The 15235-nt window shown below is 42.9% G+C and overlaps 3 protein-coding genes across 4 annotated transcripts in view; all 3 read right to left on the bottom strand.

The window, feature by feature from the left end:
- Positions 1–8724, bottom strand: part of LOC308335386 (histone H1-like) — a gene marked incomplete at both ends in the record, with an annotated part of 327443 nt that extends 318719 nt beyond the window's left edge. The window contains one exon of one of the 2 annotated variants that reach the window (XM_080792407.1): positions 8134–8724. In XM_080792407.1, the coding sequence (XP_080648533.1) occupies positions 8134–8724 (591 nt within the window). Of the gene's footprint in view, positions 1–8092 lie in introns of those variants that run through there. The other variant, XM_080792408.1, reaches the window with a different exon arrangement.
- LOC308335860 (histone H4-like) lies at positions 1256–1869 on the bottom strand (the record flags this gene model as incomplete). Its single annotated transcript, XM_080793078.1, has 2 exons — positions 1256–1595; positions 1822–1869. 2 exons carry the CDS (start codon positions 1867–1869, stop codon positions 1302–1304), a joined length of 342 nt encoding a protein of 113 aa, XP_080649204.1. The 3' UTR covers positions 1256–1301.
- Positions 8725–11869: 3145 nt separating the features above from the next.
- On the bottom strand, positions 11870–12280 carry LOC308335393 (histone H3.2; the record flags this gene model as incomplete). The annotated part of the gene is made up of 1 exon (XM_080792415.1): positions 11870–12280. The coding sequence occupies one exon, from the start codon at positions 12278–12280 to the stop codon at positions 11870–11872; it is 411 nt and encodes a 136-aa protein (XP_080648541.1).
- Between the last annotated feature and the right edge of the window lie 2955 nt (positions 12281–15235).

Raw genomic sequence — 15235 nt, forward strand, 5'->3', positions numbered from 1 at the left:
CCACCCGTCCTTCCTCTTCGATGTTTCCTTTTTGACTGATACCTGTCCATTCAAACTCTAGACCCAAAGTTATTAGTAGAGTTCTCAGGCCCAAAAATGAAGGCCCGGCCCTACCTGGGCCCTCATCAAACCCTGTACACTCAAGACACTGCCCCCGCTGCCACCCTTCGATCTCCATATATGGAGCTGACCTGTTCTGACATTACATATGTTGATCTGACCTCATCAAACCCTGTACACTCAAGACACGCTCCAATGCCAGTACAGAATTAATTCCATATGTTGATCTGACCCCCCCATGCCAAAGCACCAGCGCTCGCCCAGTAGTCTGCCGTCACCCAGGCAGATGTGTGCACGTGACCTCACTTCTCGCCCTCAGGGCGTCTTACTGGTATAGTCGGATTGGCAAGATGGTCTACTGTTATTTATCTTTCTATTCCCACAACAATATAGTCTCCAGAAAAATATGGCATATTTTGGACATCATTAATCATGACTAATACATTTTTAAGAAATGTAATGTATTTTTTTTTAATGTAATCGTTTGACAGCCATAATACTACACACACACAATTGGTAATATTAAAGTGGAGACGTTTAGCAATGTTGCTCATTCCACGGACGTACAAGCTGTACCTCGTTGTAAAGGTGACTAATCAACGATTAAAATGATGTAAAACACAATACCAATTGGTATTATTAAAGTGGAGAAATAATGGACCAAAGTTAAGTTTCCGGTCCCTCACGGATCACCGCCCTCACAGAGCACAGCCCCCTCACGGAGCACGTCTCGTCTGCGAGGCTGCAGCTGGGTGCTATTGTGTCGTCAACAGCAGCCAAAAGTAGTACATAAGGGACCCAATATACTAAGAGGTCCTATAATAATACTTTAAGAAAATGCATAGCGTATTTTGCTTTGATCCTGTGTCATAGTTGTTGCTGTTATGATGCACAGCTCTCATCTGTATTCATAAAAGTACTTTGTCATTAATGTATACGGAATCGAATAAAAAAAATATATATGCAGAGAATTTTTAGCTTTATGGCCCATGTCCCAGTTTGTGCCAGTTATTTAAGCACGCTCCACTACAACAGTTTGTTCAGACTAGTCAAAGGCTACTAAAAACTCTGATTGCAAAATCCAGGATTTATTTTTCAGGGCAAACCAGTAATATACTACCGTAGTCAAGTACAAATCTTCAAAAGGTCCTAGAAATTGTATAATGGAATCTGCTCTGTAGAGAAAGTGTGGGCGGCTCTTAAAAGAGCCTTTGGGTTGTTGGTAGATCAAGTCAGCGTTATTAACCTCCGAATCCGTACAGAGTGCGTCCCTGTCTCTTCAGAGCATAGACAACATCCATGGCGGTCACGGTCTTTCTCTTGGCGTGCTCGGTGTAGGTGACGGCGTCACGGATCACGTTCTCTAGGAACACTTTGAGGACACCGCGGGTCTCCTCGTAGATCAGACCGGAGATACGCTTCACTCCGCCACGGCGAGCTAAACGGCGGATAGCGGGCTTGGTGATTCCCTGGATGTTATCACGTAGCACCTTGCGATGACGCTTGGCGCCTCCTTTTCCAAGACCTTTTCCTCCCTTGCTTTTTATATATACTTTATTGAGAAATTATTCAGGTACAATTCATGCAGAATTACATATATACATAAGTTACATCAATAAATAAATAAATCAATCAATGCATTTCAATACAAGTGTGTTTTTTTTTTTTTTTTTTTTTTTTTTACAATGTCAATAGGTGCCATGGTGTCAGTTTCTTCCTTTTTGCGTCAAGAGTTCTTTGTCTCCTTAGCTCCGTTTGTACCTGTTTGAAGACCACCTCCCCCGAGATGGCCTCCTGGTGAATCACCATGGCACACCTGGTTGCCCACAGTTTGTTTACTACAGTGCAAACCACAGTCCAATAAAAATCTTGCTCTAGGGCAGACATCCTTTCCTCGAAAACTCCGTACATGACAGCATTATAATTTATCTTAATTTTAAAAGCAATTTGTGGCATTTTCCCCCATACCAAGCTGGCCCTTTGGCAGTCCACTAACAGGTGTTCAATTGTTTCATCCGCACCACAGTTTAAAATTGGGCATTTCACGGTTTTCACAAAGCAGCTCCATTTTACGACAGCTCTTACAGCTAGTCTCCTCACAGAGACCAGCCACATTACGTCTCTCTTTTTTTCAGAGATATTTTTACTACTATTATTTTTTATGCATATCTGCTTCTGAATATTGTTGAGGTATTTGTAGGGGAAAATGCCACCATATAAATCATCACATATTTTATCATATATACATTTACTATTCATCTCAGTCCAGTCAATATTTAAATGTGCAGAATTATATACCAAATCCCCATACATGATTTTAAAATAAGGAAAAGAGCTTCTTGCCCGGCCCTTCTTTTTTGTCCAACTCAGTGCCTCCCCTATCCACATAGCCCTCCTTTTAAAACCAGCTGCTACATTTTTACAAAACGAAATTTTTAATTTAAGTCCCAAATCCACAGCCCCAAGGCCTCCATTATTTCTACTTTTATATAATAAGTCCCTCTTTGTGACTTCCCTAGTGGTTCCCCATATGAAATTAACTAATGTTTTATTTATATATTTCAGTGTCTGGTCCTTGGGAGGAAATATAGTTGCCAAAAATAACAGTTTTGCCAATACGTATGTCTTAATAATTATAATCTTTGTTCTATAACAGCATGATTTGTTTTCCCATTTTTCTAAGTCCTCCTTTATTTCTTTATCTTTATTATCCCAGTTCTTTTCATAACTGCCATTATTGCTAAACTTTACCCCCAGAACTGTCATAGTTTCTGTGTCATTTATATTTAAATTAGGCTTTGCCTCACTCCTCCCGAACCAGACACCTTCAGTTTTATCATGGTTTAATCTGGAACCTGAGATCTCTTCATAGAGTGCTAAGTGCTCATGTATAATGTCTAGTTCATTCTTATTTTTAATTATGATGGTGATATCGTCAGCGTAGGCCAAAACAACGACTCTCTCTCCACCACTAGTTTTTATACCCGTGAGTCTTTTATCATTCTTGATTTTATGTAATAATGGATTTATAGCCAAAATATAAAGAGCCGCGGACAAAGGGCACCCTTGTTTCACACCCCTCTTAATCTCAAAGGTCTCAGTTAAAACTCCATTTACATTTACCTGAACTGTGGACTGGGCATACAACAATTTGATCAGGTTAATAAAATCATGGTGAAAACCGTATACTTTTAAGACCTCCCACAAATACTCTCTGGATATAAAATCAAAAGCCTTTTTTTGATCCAAGTTTATAATAAAGAAACCCTCATTTGTATACCCACTTGTTATATCTCTTAAAATACCCAAGTTATCCCACATCAACCTTCCCTTAATAGCACATGTCTGTTCTTTTTCAACAAGTTTTTCTAAATCTGTATTTAGTCTATTAACTATTATTTTTGCAAGTATTTTATAATCAACATTCATTAATGTAACATGTCTCCAATTATCTAATTTATATGATGACCCTTTTTTATATATAAGCGATATAACACCATGGTAGAAGGATGAATGCATTTTGCCCTCCTTGATCCCATCATTATATACAGAGGTTAGCATGTGCACCAATTCGTTTGCGCAGGAGAGATATAACTCATTAGGCAGGCCATCGGGGCCTGGGGATTTACCCTTACTCAACTGGACAATTGCGTCCCTCACCTCCTGATTGGTGATTTCCCCACCCGTAGAGTTACGGCCAACCTCCCTCAAATCAACTGAATCAAGGAAGGCATGCAATTTATATTCATCAATCATAGTTTTCTGGTACATCTTTTCACAGAGATTCCTAACAGTTTCTCTTTTCATCCTCTCATCCTCTACCATATCACCATTTTCATTTAAAATCGCGCTGACATGTTTACTTTGGAGTTTCTTTTTATGCATATTTATAAGACAAAGTGCATTGCTGGACGCATTTGTGTCACCCATGCCTGCCTGTAGGCGGAGGCCCTGGGAGACATCATTTAATTTGGCCAACTCAGATTCCATTTCAGTTAGTTTATCTTTATCCTCATCATTTTTATTTCCCTTAGTTTTTAGATTTATATAATCAGCCATCAATGTACTATATATTTCGTTTAGCTCTTGATTCAATATTTTACATTTGTATTTAAAGTAGTATCTTAGCCTATCTTTAGTGGTTTCCCATAAGTCAACATATGAGTTAGTTAAGACGTTTAAGCTTTTGGCAATAACCACTTCTTTTTTTAACTCTGTAAGCACGTCATTATTATTTAAACAGTTCACATTTAGTTTCCAAAAACCCTTCTTTTCTGTCTTGCCAAACCTCAAGAGGACTACTACTGCTAGATGATCTGAATTGACCAAGACACGTGTCTTATAGTATATAGGGCTAATATCATCATTTATATATATGCGGTCTATTCTTGTCTTGACATTTCTGTCAAAGCGAGTATAGCCGACCTCAGTTGGATGCAATATCCTAAACACGTCTCTCACACCACACAATTCGCTCATTTCTTTAAGGGCTATACCTTCTCTATTGCGAACCCGGGCATTCAAAGGTTGAGACGAAATCCTGTCATTATCATCAGTATAAGCATTAAAATCTCCACATAGTATAGTAAAATAACCAACTGTTAATAACTCATATAACTTTTTAAACATTCGTACTTTCCTTGCTGCATCCGGAGGAGTATATACATTTATAATTCTAATTTTTAAGTTTTGATAAAAACAATCCACTAATAAAATTCTTCCTGGAATAATTTCTCTTGCCCTTATAACCTCAGCTTTATTCTTAAAAAATACGCCTATGCCATCAGCCTTATCTGTGCCAAAAGAGATAATTGAAGTGCCCTTTTCCCATTTTAGCGTTACATCTGCAATGTCCTCCTGAGTAGTTAGTCGCAGTTCTTGTGCGCATATAATATCATACGTAGTGTTGTGCAATATGTCCATTTTTACATTTCTATTTTCCATCGACTTGATACCTCTCACGTTACAAGTGACGATAGAAAGTGTAGACATTATGATATTAAGTTAGATAGAGGCATTCATTTTCTTTTGTATTTTTTGTCCTCATTCGCCAGAGGCGACGTGAGTCGCTTCTGTTTGACACTCACATGTTGTGTAGCTCTCGGAGTTTCTTCCTCAGCTGTAGCCGCGAGAATGAGCCCCCCTCCACTGAACGTCATCTCGCTGCTTCTCGAGTTGCCACTACTCAACTCGTCGCTTGCCGAGTCGTACTCAGAATCGTCGCCTCGCTCCTCCTGCTGTTGCTCGCCGGTCCCCCCCTCATCCCCCACGCCTGAGGAATCAGACCAGGCCGGAAGCAGCTCGTTGACAGCCCTCTCCAGTTGTCTGACAGCCTCCTCCGTCTCCTCCGCTGCTGCTGTCTCCGGGAGGCAGAGACGCTGTTGTCTCTCCGCAGTAGCCGCTCTGACTCCTTCAGCAGCTGCTCTCATGATGTTGGCCACGGCGAAACTGCCATTCCCACGTCCTCTTCCTCTTCCTCTGCTAGTCACGGTCACACCCGCTGCCATCTCGTCAGTCACCCGTCGCTGGATCGCCTGGATCGCCTCCTCGTCACTGACTGAGCCTGCCTCCTCCCCCGGTACCTCGTCTCCCGGGATCACCAGTAGTGCAGGCTCCGTCTGCACGGTACGGCTCTGCCCACTGTCAGCCGACAGTGGGGTGCTGGCGTTAGCCGGTGGCGGCGGTCTGGTGCGCCCCTGTAGACCGACGAAGCGGTTCTGCTGTTCCTCGGCTCTCTCTTTCCTCTCTGCACGTGCCTTGTTGCTGTAGGACTGAGGGCACTGGAAAAAGGAGTGTCCCCTCTCTCCACACAGGCTGCATTCAGCGTCGTTCGTACACTCTTTGGCTTTGTGGCCCAAGTTCCCACATCTCCAGCACTTCACCTGTGTGCACTCTCGGACCTGGTGCTCCGTGCTGTTGCACACAAAACACCGCGTCTGCTGTCCAGGATAGTAAATCCGCCCGTTGTATGGGCCCAGGGAAATAGAGCTTGGCAGTGACATACGTTGCTTTTTTTCATCGTGCTTGAGTTCAACCTTATACTTGCGTACTCCATACCAGATCCCAAACTGGTCGAGTGGTTTGTATGGCTGCTCTTTTATTGAACAGTACCGTTTTAGGTACAGCTCCACATCATGATCTGAGACCCGGCCGGTCCAGAACTTGACTACAACGTTCACTGTCCCTATATTAACAGAGGATTCAATGGACCAGCCCGTCCATGTATCCTGCAGTTTGTCAGACTCATATTGCTCCAGGAAGCGACGGAGTGTCGACTCCTGGTAGAAACAAAGTTCGAACTCACGTCGGTTTGGCAAGGCAATAAAAGAGTAAATGTCCTTTGCACATACTAGGTTCGACTTGAACAAAAGCTCTTTGCCTACAAAATCCCTTGTCGGGAGCTCGGCCTCACCCGTGTATTTTAGCCTTGCCCAGTTATTGGAGAACTGGGAGGCAAACGAAGAAGACATAGCTAGGGCATAGCTACTAGGGATCTTAACCTGCCATTTTGAGTGGTACCTCTTCCAGACATCGTTGAGTTAGCAGTAGTTCAAGAAGTGAATGATTTGAGAAGCAGAGCCTTGCCTTTTTATGTGTGTTCTGAGGACGTAAGGGAGGACAGGCACAGAGAGAGCTGCGTAGGCGTTGCCAATGTGCACCCCCCACACCCACACACATACTCCTCCCCCTTGGTCACATCACCCATTTGTTTTTACAGTAATATTGCTATTCAACTCTATAATCATATAATTGCTGTTATGTTTTCCACTCCAATATTGCTTTCCCTGTTTTTATTGGTTTTATTCCTTGGCATTAATCTTCTTTTTAACTCCCTAATAAAGTAGATTTTTCATGTTGCTTCTTCTTGCCCCTCATGTGTAAAGTGTATTTGGGTGAGTACTCAAATACACTTTACACATGAGAATACACTTTACACATGAGGGGCAAGAAGAACCTGAGAAAAAGCGCTACATAAGTTTGAGATATTATTATTAAATATCAAATTTTATTATCATGCAAGAGACAATAATTTATATGTAAACATTTGTAGAAACCATTGGAAAGCATAAATAATAACATTACATGACTTCATGGCTTATTTTCCTATGCTGTACTCTCGATAATTCTAAATACTACAGCATGCAGAGGAGAAGTCATAACAGAACCATCTAAACACTACAACATGCAGAGGAGAAGTCATAATAGAACCATCTAAATACTACAGCATGCAGAGGAGAAGTCATAACAGAACCATCTAAACACTACAACATGCAGAGGAGAAGTCATAACAGAACCATCTAAATACTACAACATGCAGAGGAGAAGTAATAATAGAACCATCTAAATACTACAGCATGCAGAGGAGAAGTCATAACAGAACCATCTAAACACTACAACATGCAGAGGAGAAGTCATAACAGAACCATCTGAATACTACAACATGCAGAGGAGAAGTCATAACAGAACCATCTAAATACTACAGCATGCAGAGGAGAAGTCATAACAGAACCATCTAAACACTACAACATGCAGAGGAGAAGTCATAACAGAACCATCTGAATACTACATGCAGAGGAGAAGTCATAAAAGAACCATCTAAATACTACAGCATGCAGAGGAGAAGTCATAACAGAACCATCTAAATACTACAGCATGCAGAGGAGAAGTCATAACAGAACCATCTAAATACTACAACATGCAGAGGAGAAGTCATAACAGAACTATCTAAATACTACAACATGCAGAGGAGAGGAGGGACGCTAATTGGGGAACCCTAGTCCTTTATTTTATTTATTTGGAACTACCATATGTCATTGTACACTATTCAAAATTGATTTGAACCAAACTGATTCATGGTTTATCAGTGTGAAGATAAATGGCAGATTAGAACTGGCCTTTTAATAATTGCGTGGTGTTTGACTTCTAACAAACGGGTATAAAGTGCCTGCTGCTCACATGAACACCATTATAGTGAGGATAGGATACTCTTATAAAACAATGTGGTTGGCTCTTAAAAGAGCCTTTTGTGGGTATAAATATGGAGCAGACAGTTTACTTCTTTTTGGGCGCTGCCTTCTTTGCTGCCTTGGGTTTGGCAACCTTCTTGGCTGGAGCTTTCTTGGCTGCTGCGGGCTTCTTAGCCACTTTCTTGGGGCTCTTGGTGGCCTTCTTCGGGCTTTTAGCTACTACTTTTTTTGCGGCAGGCTTCTTGGCTTTCTTGGGTGATTTCTTGGCGGCTACGGGCTTCTTTGCTACCGCCTTCTTGGGCGATTTCTTAGCCGCTGCGGGTTTCTTGGCTGCAACGGGCTTCTTTGCTTTGACTGCTTTCTTAGCTGCAGGCTTCTTTACCTTCACCGCTTCTGCCTTGTTAATCTTGAAGGAGCCAGACGCGCCGGTGCCTTTGAGCTGGACCAGGGTGCCTTTGGTGACCAGGCTCTTGACCGCGGTCTTTACGCGGACCTTGTTCTTCTCCACATCGTAGCCACCGGCAGCCAAAGCCTTCTTGACCGCAGCGAGAGAGACACCGCTCCGCTCCTTGGAGGCGGACACGGCCTCGACGACCAGCTCAGCGACGCTGGGGCCGGTCTTCTTGGGTCGGGGAGCTGCTGCTGCCTTCTTCTTGGCTGCCTTGGCCGGAGCTGGTGCTGGAGCGACTTCTGCCATTATTCTCTCGGATAGTAGATTGCTGTTCCTTCTCGAAAGTAAACTCCCACAGTGTGATGCTGAACGCTCTGAAGGGGCTGGACTTAAACGCCACATGAGAACCATCTAGACTCAACATACACAGCAGCTCTTCTGTAGTATCTTAATGTGACACTTTTGTGTTTCCTCCTCAATTAAAACATCATATAACTATCTACTGGGTATATTATTTAATGCAACAAAGAGCTGATCAGTTAACACACATGCTCCTTTTTTACATTAATACATCTGATATGAAAACAGCACTCTAGTGTTTAAGTTATATGATAAAAAACACCACCCTTCCACAGTCCGACACAAGTGTTTCCTATCATTTGTATTCTAAAACAATTTAAACTATGATAAATTGACAATGATACTCAAACTCCTCTTAGCAGACATTCATGGCGACGCAATAACATAAACTATACTTTTGTTTTGTCTTCCGTTTTTCTATAAAAAGAAGGTTTTCTGACACAAGTAAACACACTCCAGTTGACAACAGCATGGTGGAGTTGATACCACATTCCAATGCCATTGCCATGCCAATACTTTTGTGGTCAAAAACGTATTGCTATCAAAATACAAAAAATATGTTTTCATCTTCAATCAACTGCAGGTACATTATGTCTTTGGTTATGGCAAACATAAGCTACACTGATACACTACTTCCATGCTTGATGATGTGAGCAGACAAATCTGACTTTGGAACATGATGTTGCATGTTGGCATGCATTATTTTACTTAAACTGGTGTGTACAGTAGACTATACCTTTGTATTAATACAAAAGTATTTGTTGTAGTGTCGTGACATTATGGACAACATGGAGACTATAATGTATTTTATGGACACTACTTCATATGTATTCTTTTCAGAGCCACCCACACTTTCTTTCAATATTTATTCAGCTAAGTGTCATGATCAATGAGGCCAATAATTAAGTACTTATAAGTAATCCGTTCTCAACAGTGATATCAAAGTACATTATAGTAGTAATGGATGGATTCATGACAGAGGTGGCAGTGCATATTTAGGTGAGGTGACTCTGAGACAAGCTTGGTTAAGGCCTATTCATAGTCTAGAATTTGGGTGGTGAGGTGACCATGCCCCATGCCAGACTGTGAAGAGTTGGAGACCATTATGACACTTGCTCATAGAAGACTGCAATAGTTCAAAAGCAATCTGGAGCAAGATGCACGATATAGGCGTGAGGGTGCCATGTCACAGGGACATTTTGTACGGTATTTTTTAAACAAATTTGAGTAACTTAAAAGGAGAAAAACAATGGACCTGAAGAGACTGCCCACGCACTTAAACTGGCACACTTTGGCACTGTAGGGTTAGTAGTAGTAGTAATTTTAGCACAGCCCAGACAAATGTACTTTGTAACATTCATGTAAATATATTTTTTGCCCTTATTCTGCCACAGTGAGTAGTATTCTGATGTGAGGACTCCCGGTTGCGGTATGTCTACATGTTTTATACTTTTAAATGTTTATACTGAGTGTGCGGTTCTGGGGGTGTTGTTGCATGCCAGCGGATAGACACACATGGCACCAAAGCATGGTGCTATTTGTTGGCGAGTGGCGAGACCTTCAGAACAGCACATGCAGGTGCAGGCATTTGGGCGTTGGGGGGTGCTGCGGATAGTACACATGGCACCCAAGCATGGTGCTGTTTGCTCGCGCTCTCTGGCGCCTAAAAGCCTATTCATAGTCTGGATTTTTGGTGGTGAGGTGACCACCGCTCCGGTGGTGAGGTGACCACCGGAGCTGAAATAACGCTGAGCGGCGGTGAGTAAAAACAGAGAGAAGGGCTGGAGCGGTGGCGGTGGTTTGCTCTTCACCGCGGCTCGTGACGTCATGTTGTAGTTCGGTGGTCACGTAACCACCGAAGATCCAGACTATGAATACGCCTTTATGGTTATGGAGCCTCACACAGCTGGACTCAAGTAAACATTAAGAAATGAATGCAGTGATGTGCAGATCAAACTGTTTTCATTCTCCAGTATTGCATGTGTCAGTTCAACATAAAAGGAGTAAATCTAAGGTTGTGATTCTCTGGGTCAGGATGTATCCCCCCCCCCCCTAGCGATGCTGATTAATAGCAGAATAGCAGATCTACAAGATCACACAGAGTCACAGACTTGCAGTATTGTTATTATTTGCGGGGCACAAGCCCCATCTATGTCGAGCCTTTAGTCAAGTCAAGTCAAGTCACCTTTATTTATATAGCACATTTAAAAACAACAGAAGTTGACCCAAAGTGCTTTCCATATAAAAATTACATCATAAAATACAACATTAAAATAAACGTTTAGCAATACTTCATATAAGAAAAATACAATATTAGAACATTTAAAGAGCATGAAACAACAAAAAAGCCTACTGATTACAAAAAGGTTTAAAACATTTACAGGACTAGGAGCTGAAGGCAATTAGTGTGCACGTAAACAGTGTGTCCTAAACACAAACATTTAATGCCATTGACAATGAATGGCCAGTTCTGAGTGTTTGTGTTAACACAAACATTGAAGACGAGGACATACATTGTGATTGGCCAGAATGAGATGATGTATGATGACGTATAAGAGCGCCCCTCAATTCACACGGGTGTGATTTGTTTTCATATTCAGTATTCTAATGTCATTTCACAAATATGTTTCCTTTGCTTGGTGTTCTGTGTAAAGCACATTGAATTGCCTTGTTGAAATAAAATTGGCATTGCCTTTCATAGTAAACCAAAAAAGTGATTACTTACAAATGAATGCTAAACTAATGATAATAATTTCATGTGAATGGGTGTCTGAGATAATAGTAAGGAGCACACACAGGTAGCAGTTTTAATGACTTATTATAGCCTTCACACAATGTAACTCAAATTATACAGTATTTGTATTGTTTTTTTGTGCAATGGCATTGATGAATAAACACTTTAATGTGCACATGAGAGTTAGTCAAATTTTCTCAGCACACATTACCAAATGAATAATTGTCATTTTTGGCTCATTGTTCAGTTAGTTAAAAGTGCATAACTAGTCAATACCAAAGGATAATAGCTCTTTAAATAACACATTTGGTGGCTCTTAAAAGAGCCGTTTTGGGGTTGTGAGAGTGACGGATTTGTTTAAGCACGTTCTCCGCGGATACGACGGGCCAGCTGGATGTCTTTGGGCATGATGGTCACCCTCTTGGCGTGGATGGCGCACAAGTTGGTGTCTTCAAACAGACCGACCAGATAAGCCTCTGCGGACTCCTGCAGAGCCATGACGGCGGAGCTCTGGAAGCGCAGGTCGGTCTTGAAGTCCTGGGCGATCTCCCTCACCAGGCGCTGGAAGGGCAGCTTGCGGATCAGCAGCTCGGTGGATTTCTGGTAACGACGGATCTCCCTCAGAGCCACTGTACCGGGACGGTAACGGTGAGGCTTTTTCACTCCGCCGGTGGCCGGCGCGCTCTTACGAGCTGCCTTGGTGGCGAGCTGCTTCCTGGGCGCTTTGCCCCCGGTGGACTTACGAGCTGTCTGCTTAGTTCTGGCCATTGTCTGTTGTATAGAGGTCTAGAATAGAATGACTAAGCAGAGCAAACTGCTGAGTTTATTAGCGCCACGGAGACGCCGTCGTCCTATGATTGGTCAGTGTTCTGAAACCTCCTTGTTTGGGGAGGTACCATGCATCACTGGCACCGATTGGAGGGGAGCTCTTACACACGTCAATCTGACTGGGACTGCTGTAATATAGCTAATAAATACTATGGAATACCAGGGGCCTATTTCACGAATCTTGGATTAACTAATCCAGGATATAGGCCAAAACGAGGCTTTTTAAATCCAGATCTTTACAGCCTGGTTTATTCCGTTCCACTAAAGCCAAGCGAGGCTCAGAATTGGCGGATTTGGCGAGCCGGCTCAGCAAGCCTCGCTTACAAGCGCGTGCACGCATTCCTTGAAAAGCCATGATGCCGATCATAGATTTCTTGAGCGAGACCAATCATGAGCGAGGCGAGCAAATCTGCAGGGAGAGCTGCGGCTTTCACCGATGAGGAGCAAGAAAATCTTATGATATACTACGAGGAAGCCAAGGAAATAATTAAAAAAAGGGAAATACAAGCGCCATTAACAAGGCGAGGGAGAGAGCGTGGCAAAATATTGCCGACAGATTGAACGCATAAATTGTAAAGCATATTATATAGTCGAAGTCCATAAATATATAATTCAGTGAACCTATAGCCCCGAGTTGTGGAGGGTGAGCTATAGTTCCAAACGAGCTTAAACTTTAAGGGCACTTTCTCGAAATAGCGCACTGAGCTCATTTGTGCAATGCAAACGCCAAACTAATAGGCGAGTGTGCTCCGGATTCGGTACGGTATGGAATTATATCCTACTAATCTACATGTATTGTGCGCCATGAAATGTTACATTACATTAAGTCTGTCTGTCTATCTGTCTGCATGCACTGTAGTGTCACGATTGCATGGCATGATGGCAATACCGATTTTTCAGAATTTATTATTCCATCATAATTTGAGCCTATAAATGTCTCAAATTTGAAAGCACTATATTTCTAAAACTATGAAACATTTCAAAGATTCCTTTTCAGGCACACATGTCCACCGTAGGATGAACCTAAATAGGTTTGAATGGGGTTTCTAGGTGTAAGTATGTAGGACTATGGGTGAAACGTTATAATGGTAATATGTTGTAAAACAACGAGTAATGGTAATATTTAGTGGTTTTCACTTTTACAAAAATAATAATTCTTCTTAACCGTGCACTTGCACGACAGCAAACCTACTCATGGGGAAGATTCACCAAAAGCAGCTGATCTACAAGCTCACAAGCTGTCATGATGTTGTGCAGCCTATATATTTTGGTTATTTGATTTTATATAGTGCTTAAATTAGTCCTTTAATGCAGACCGATACAAATAAGGCAACATAAACCCATAATAATTGAATAAATCTGGAAAACATAATTGGTTTGTGATCAGTTTGACTGCTTAATGAACAGTAAAGACATCAGGATTAGGTTAAACCTGGCTGTTAGCCTGGTCCGGAGCAGGCTAAATCCAAAGCATAAATTCCCATGGTAATTTATGTAGCATCCCTTTCATGAAACCGAATCAAGCCTCAACATATCCAGGTTAACTGGTTAAGTTAATCTGGCAAGATCAACCAGCTTTCATGAAACCGGTTAAGCCAGGATATGTGTTAAAACCCGGCTTAATCTCTAATCCAAGTTTCGTGAAATAGGCCCCAGTTTCCAGCAAACTCAGGGTTTCCTGCACAATGTTGTTGGCATGGCGCTGCTCCATGCTTGAAATAAATCGCGGCATGCCAAGCTTTTTTTTTTGAGGGGGCTAGTGAATCATGGTGTGTGTGTGATATGAAATGTCCAGTACCTCCCCTGTGCCTCCCCAAGTGCCACCCCAGTGTCTGCCCATGCAGTGCCCCCCAGTGTCCCCCTGAGTGCCTCCCTGAGTGCCTCCCCAGTGCCTGCAGTGCCTCCCCAGTGTCCCCTCAGTGCCTCCCCAGTGTCTTCCCAGTGCCTCCCCAGTGTCCCCTCAGTGCCTCCCCAGTGTCTTCCCAGTGCCTCCCCAGTGTCCCCTCAGTGCCTCCCCAGTGCCTCCCCACAGTGTCCCCCTGAGTGCCTCCCCAGTTTTCCCCTGAGTGCCTCCCCAGTGTCTCCCCAGTGCCTCCCCAGTTTTCCCCTGAGTGCCTCCCCAGTGTCTCCCCAGTGTCTCTCCAGTGCCTCCCTAGTGTCTCCCCAGTGTCTCCCCAGTGCCTCCCCAGTGTCTCCCCAGTGCCTCCCCAGTTTGCCCCCGAGTGCCTCCCCAGTGTATCCCCAGTGTCTCCCCAGTGTCTCCCCAGTGCCTCCCCAGTGTCTTCCCAGTGTCTCCCCAGTGCCTCCCCAGTGTCTTCCCAGTACCTCTCCAGTGCCTTTCCAGTGTCTCCCCAGTGTCTCCCCAGTGCCTCCCCAGTGTATCCCCAGTGCCTCCCCAGTGCCTCCCCAGTGTCTCCCCAGTGCCTCCCCAGTGTCTTCTCAGTGCCTCCCCAGTGCCTGCCCAGTGTCCTCTAGTGTCCCCCCAGTGTCCCCAATAGCATTACAAGAGCAATAATACAAATTAATCTTACTTTATTTATCTTATTAATTAATGAATCAAATTAATGAATTAATGAATTCCTGCAGGAAACACTGAACTGAAACAAATAATATACATGCATTGCTCTATGACACGGGGCAAATAAATAAACATTTCTACAAGAGCACTCAAAAGGTTAAAAATGAGGAGAGAGTGGATAAAATGTATTATTATTCCAGTCCCATTGATCTTCGAAGAACCAGAACCTACTTTACATTATTATTATTGTCTCCACCAGGCAGAAGGCATGGGGAGAGTATGTTTTGCACTCAGTTCGTCCAAGTGTTTGTGTGTGTGGGTGTGTGTGTGTGTGTGTGTGTGTGTGTGTGTGTGTGTGTGTGTGTGTGTGTGTGTGT

Source organism: Protomyctophum bolini (genome assembly GCF_963924005.1).
Source record: "Protomyctophum bolini genome assembly, chromosome: 20".
In the NCBI taxonomy this organism is placed as follows: Eukaryota; Metazoa; Chordata; class Actinopteri; order Myctophiformes; family Myctophidae; genus Protomyctophum; species Protomyctophum bolini.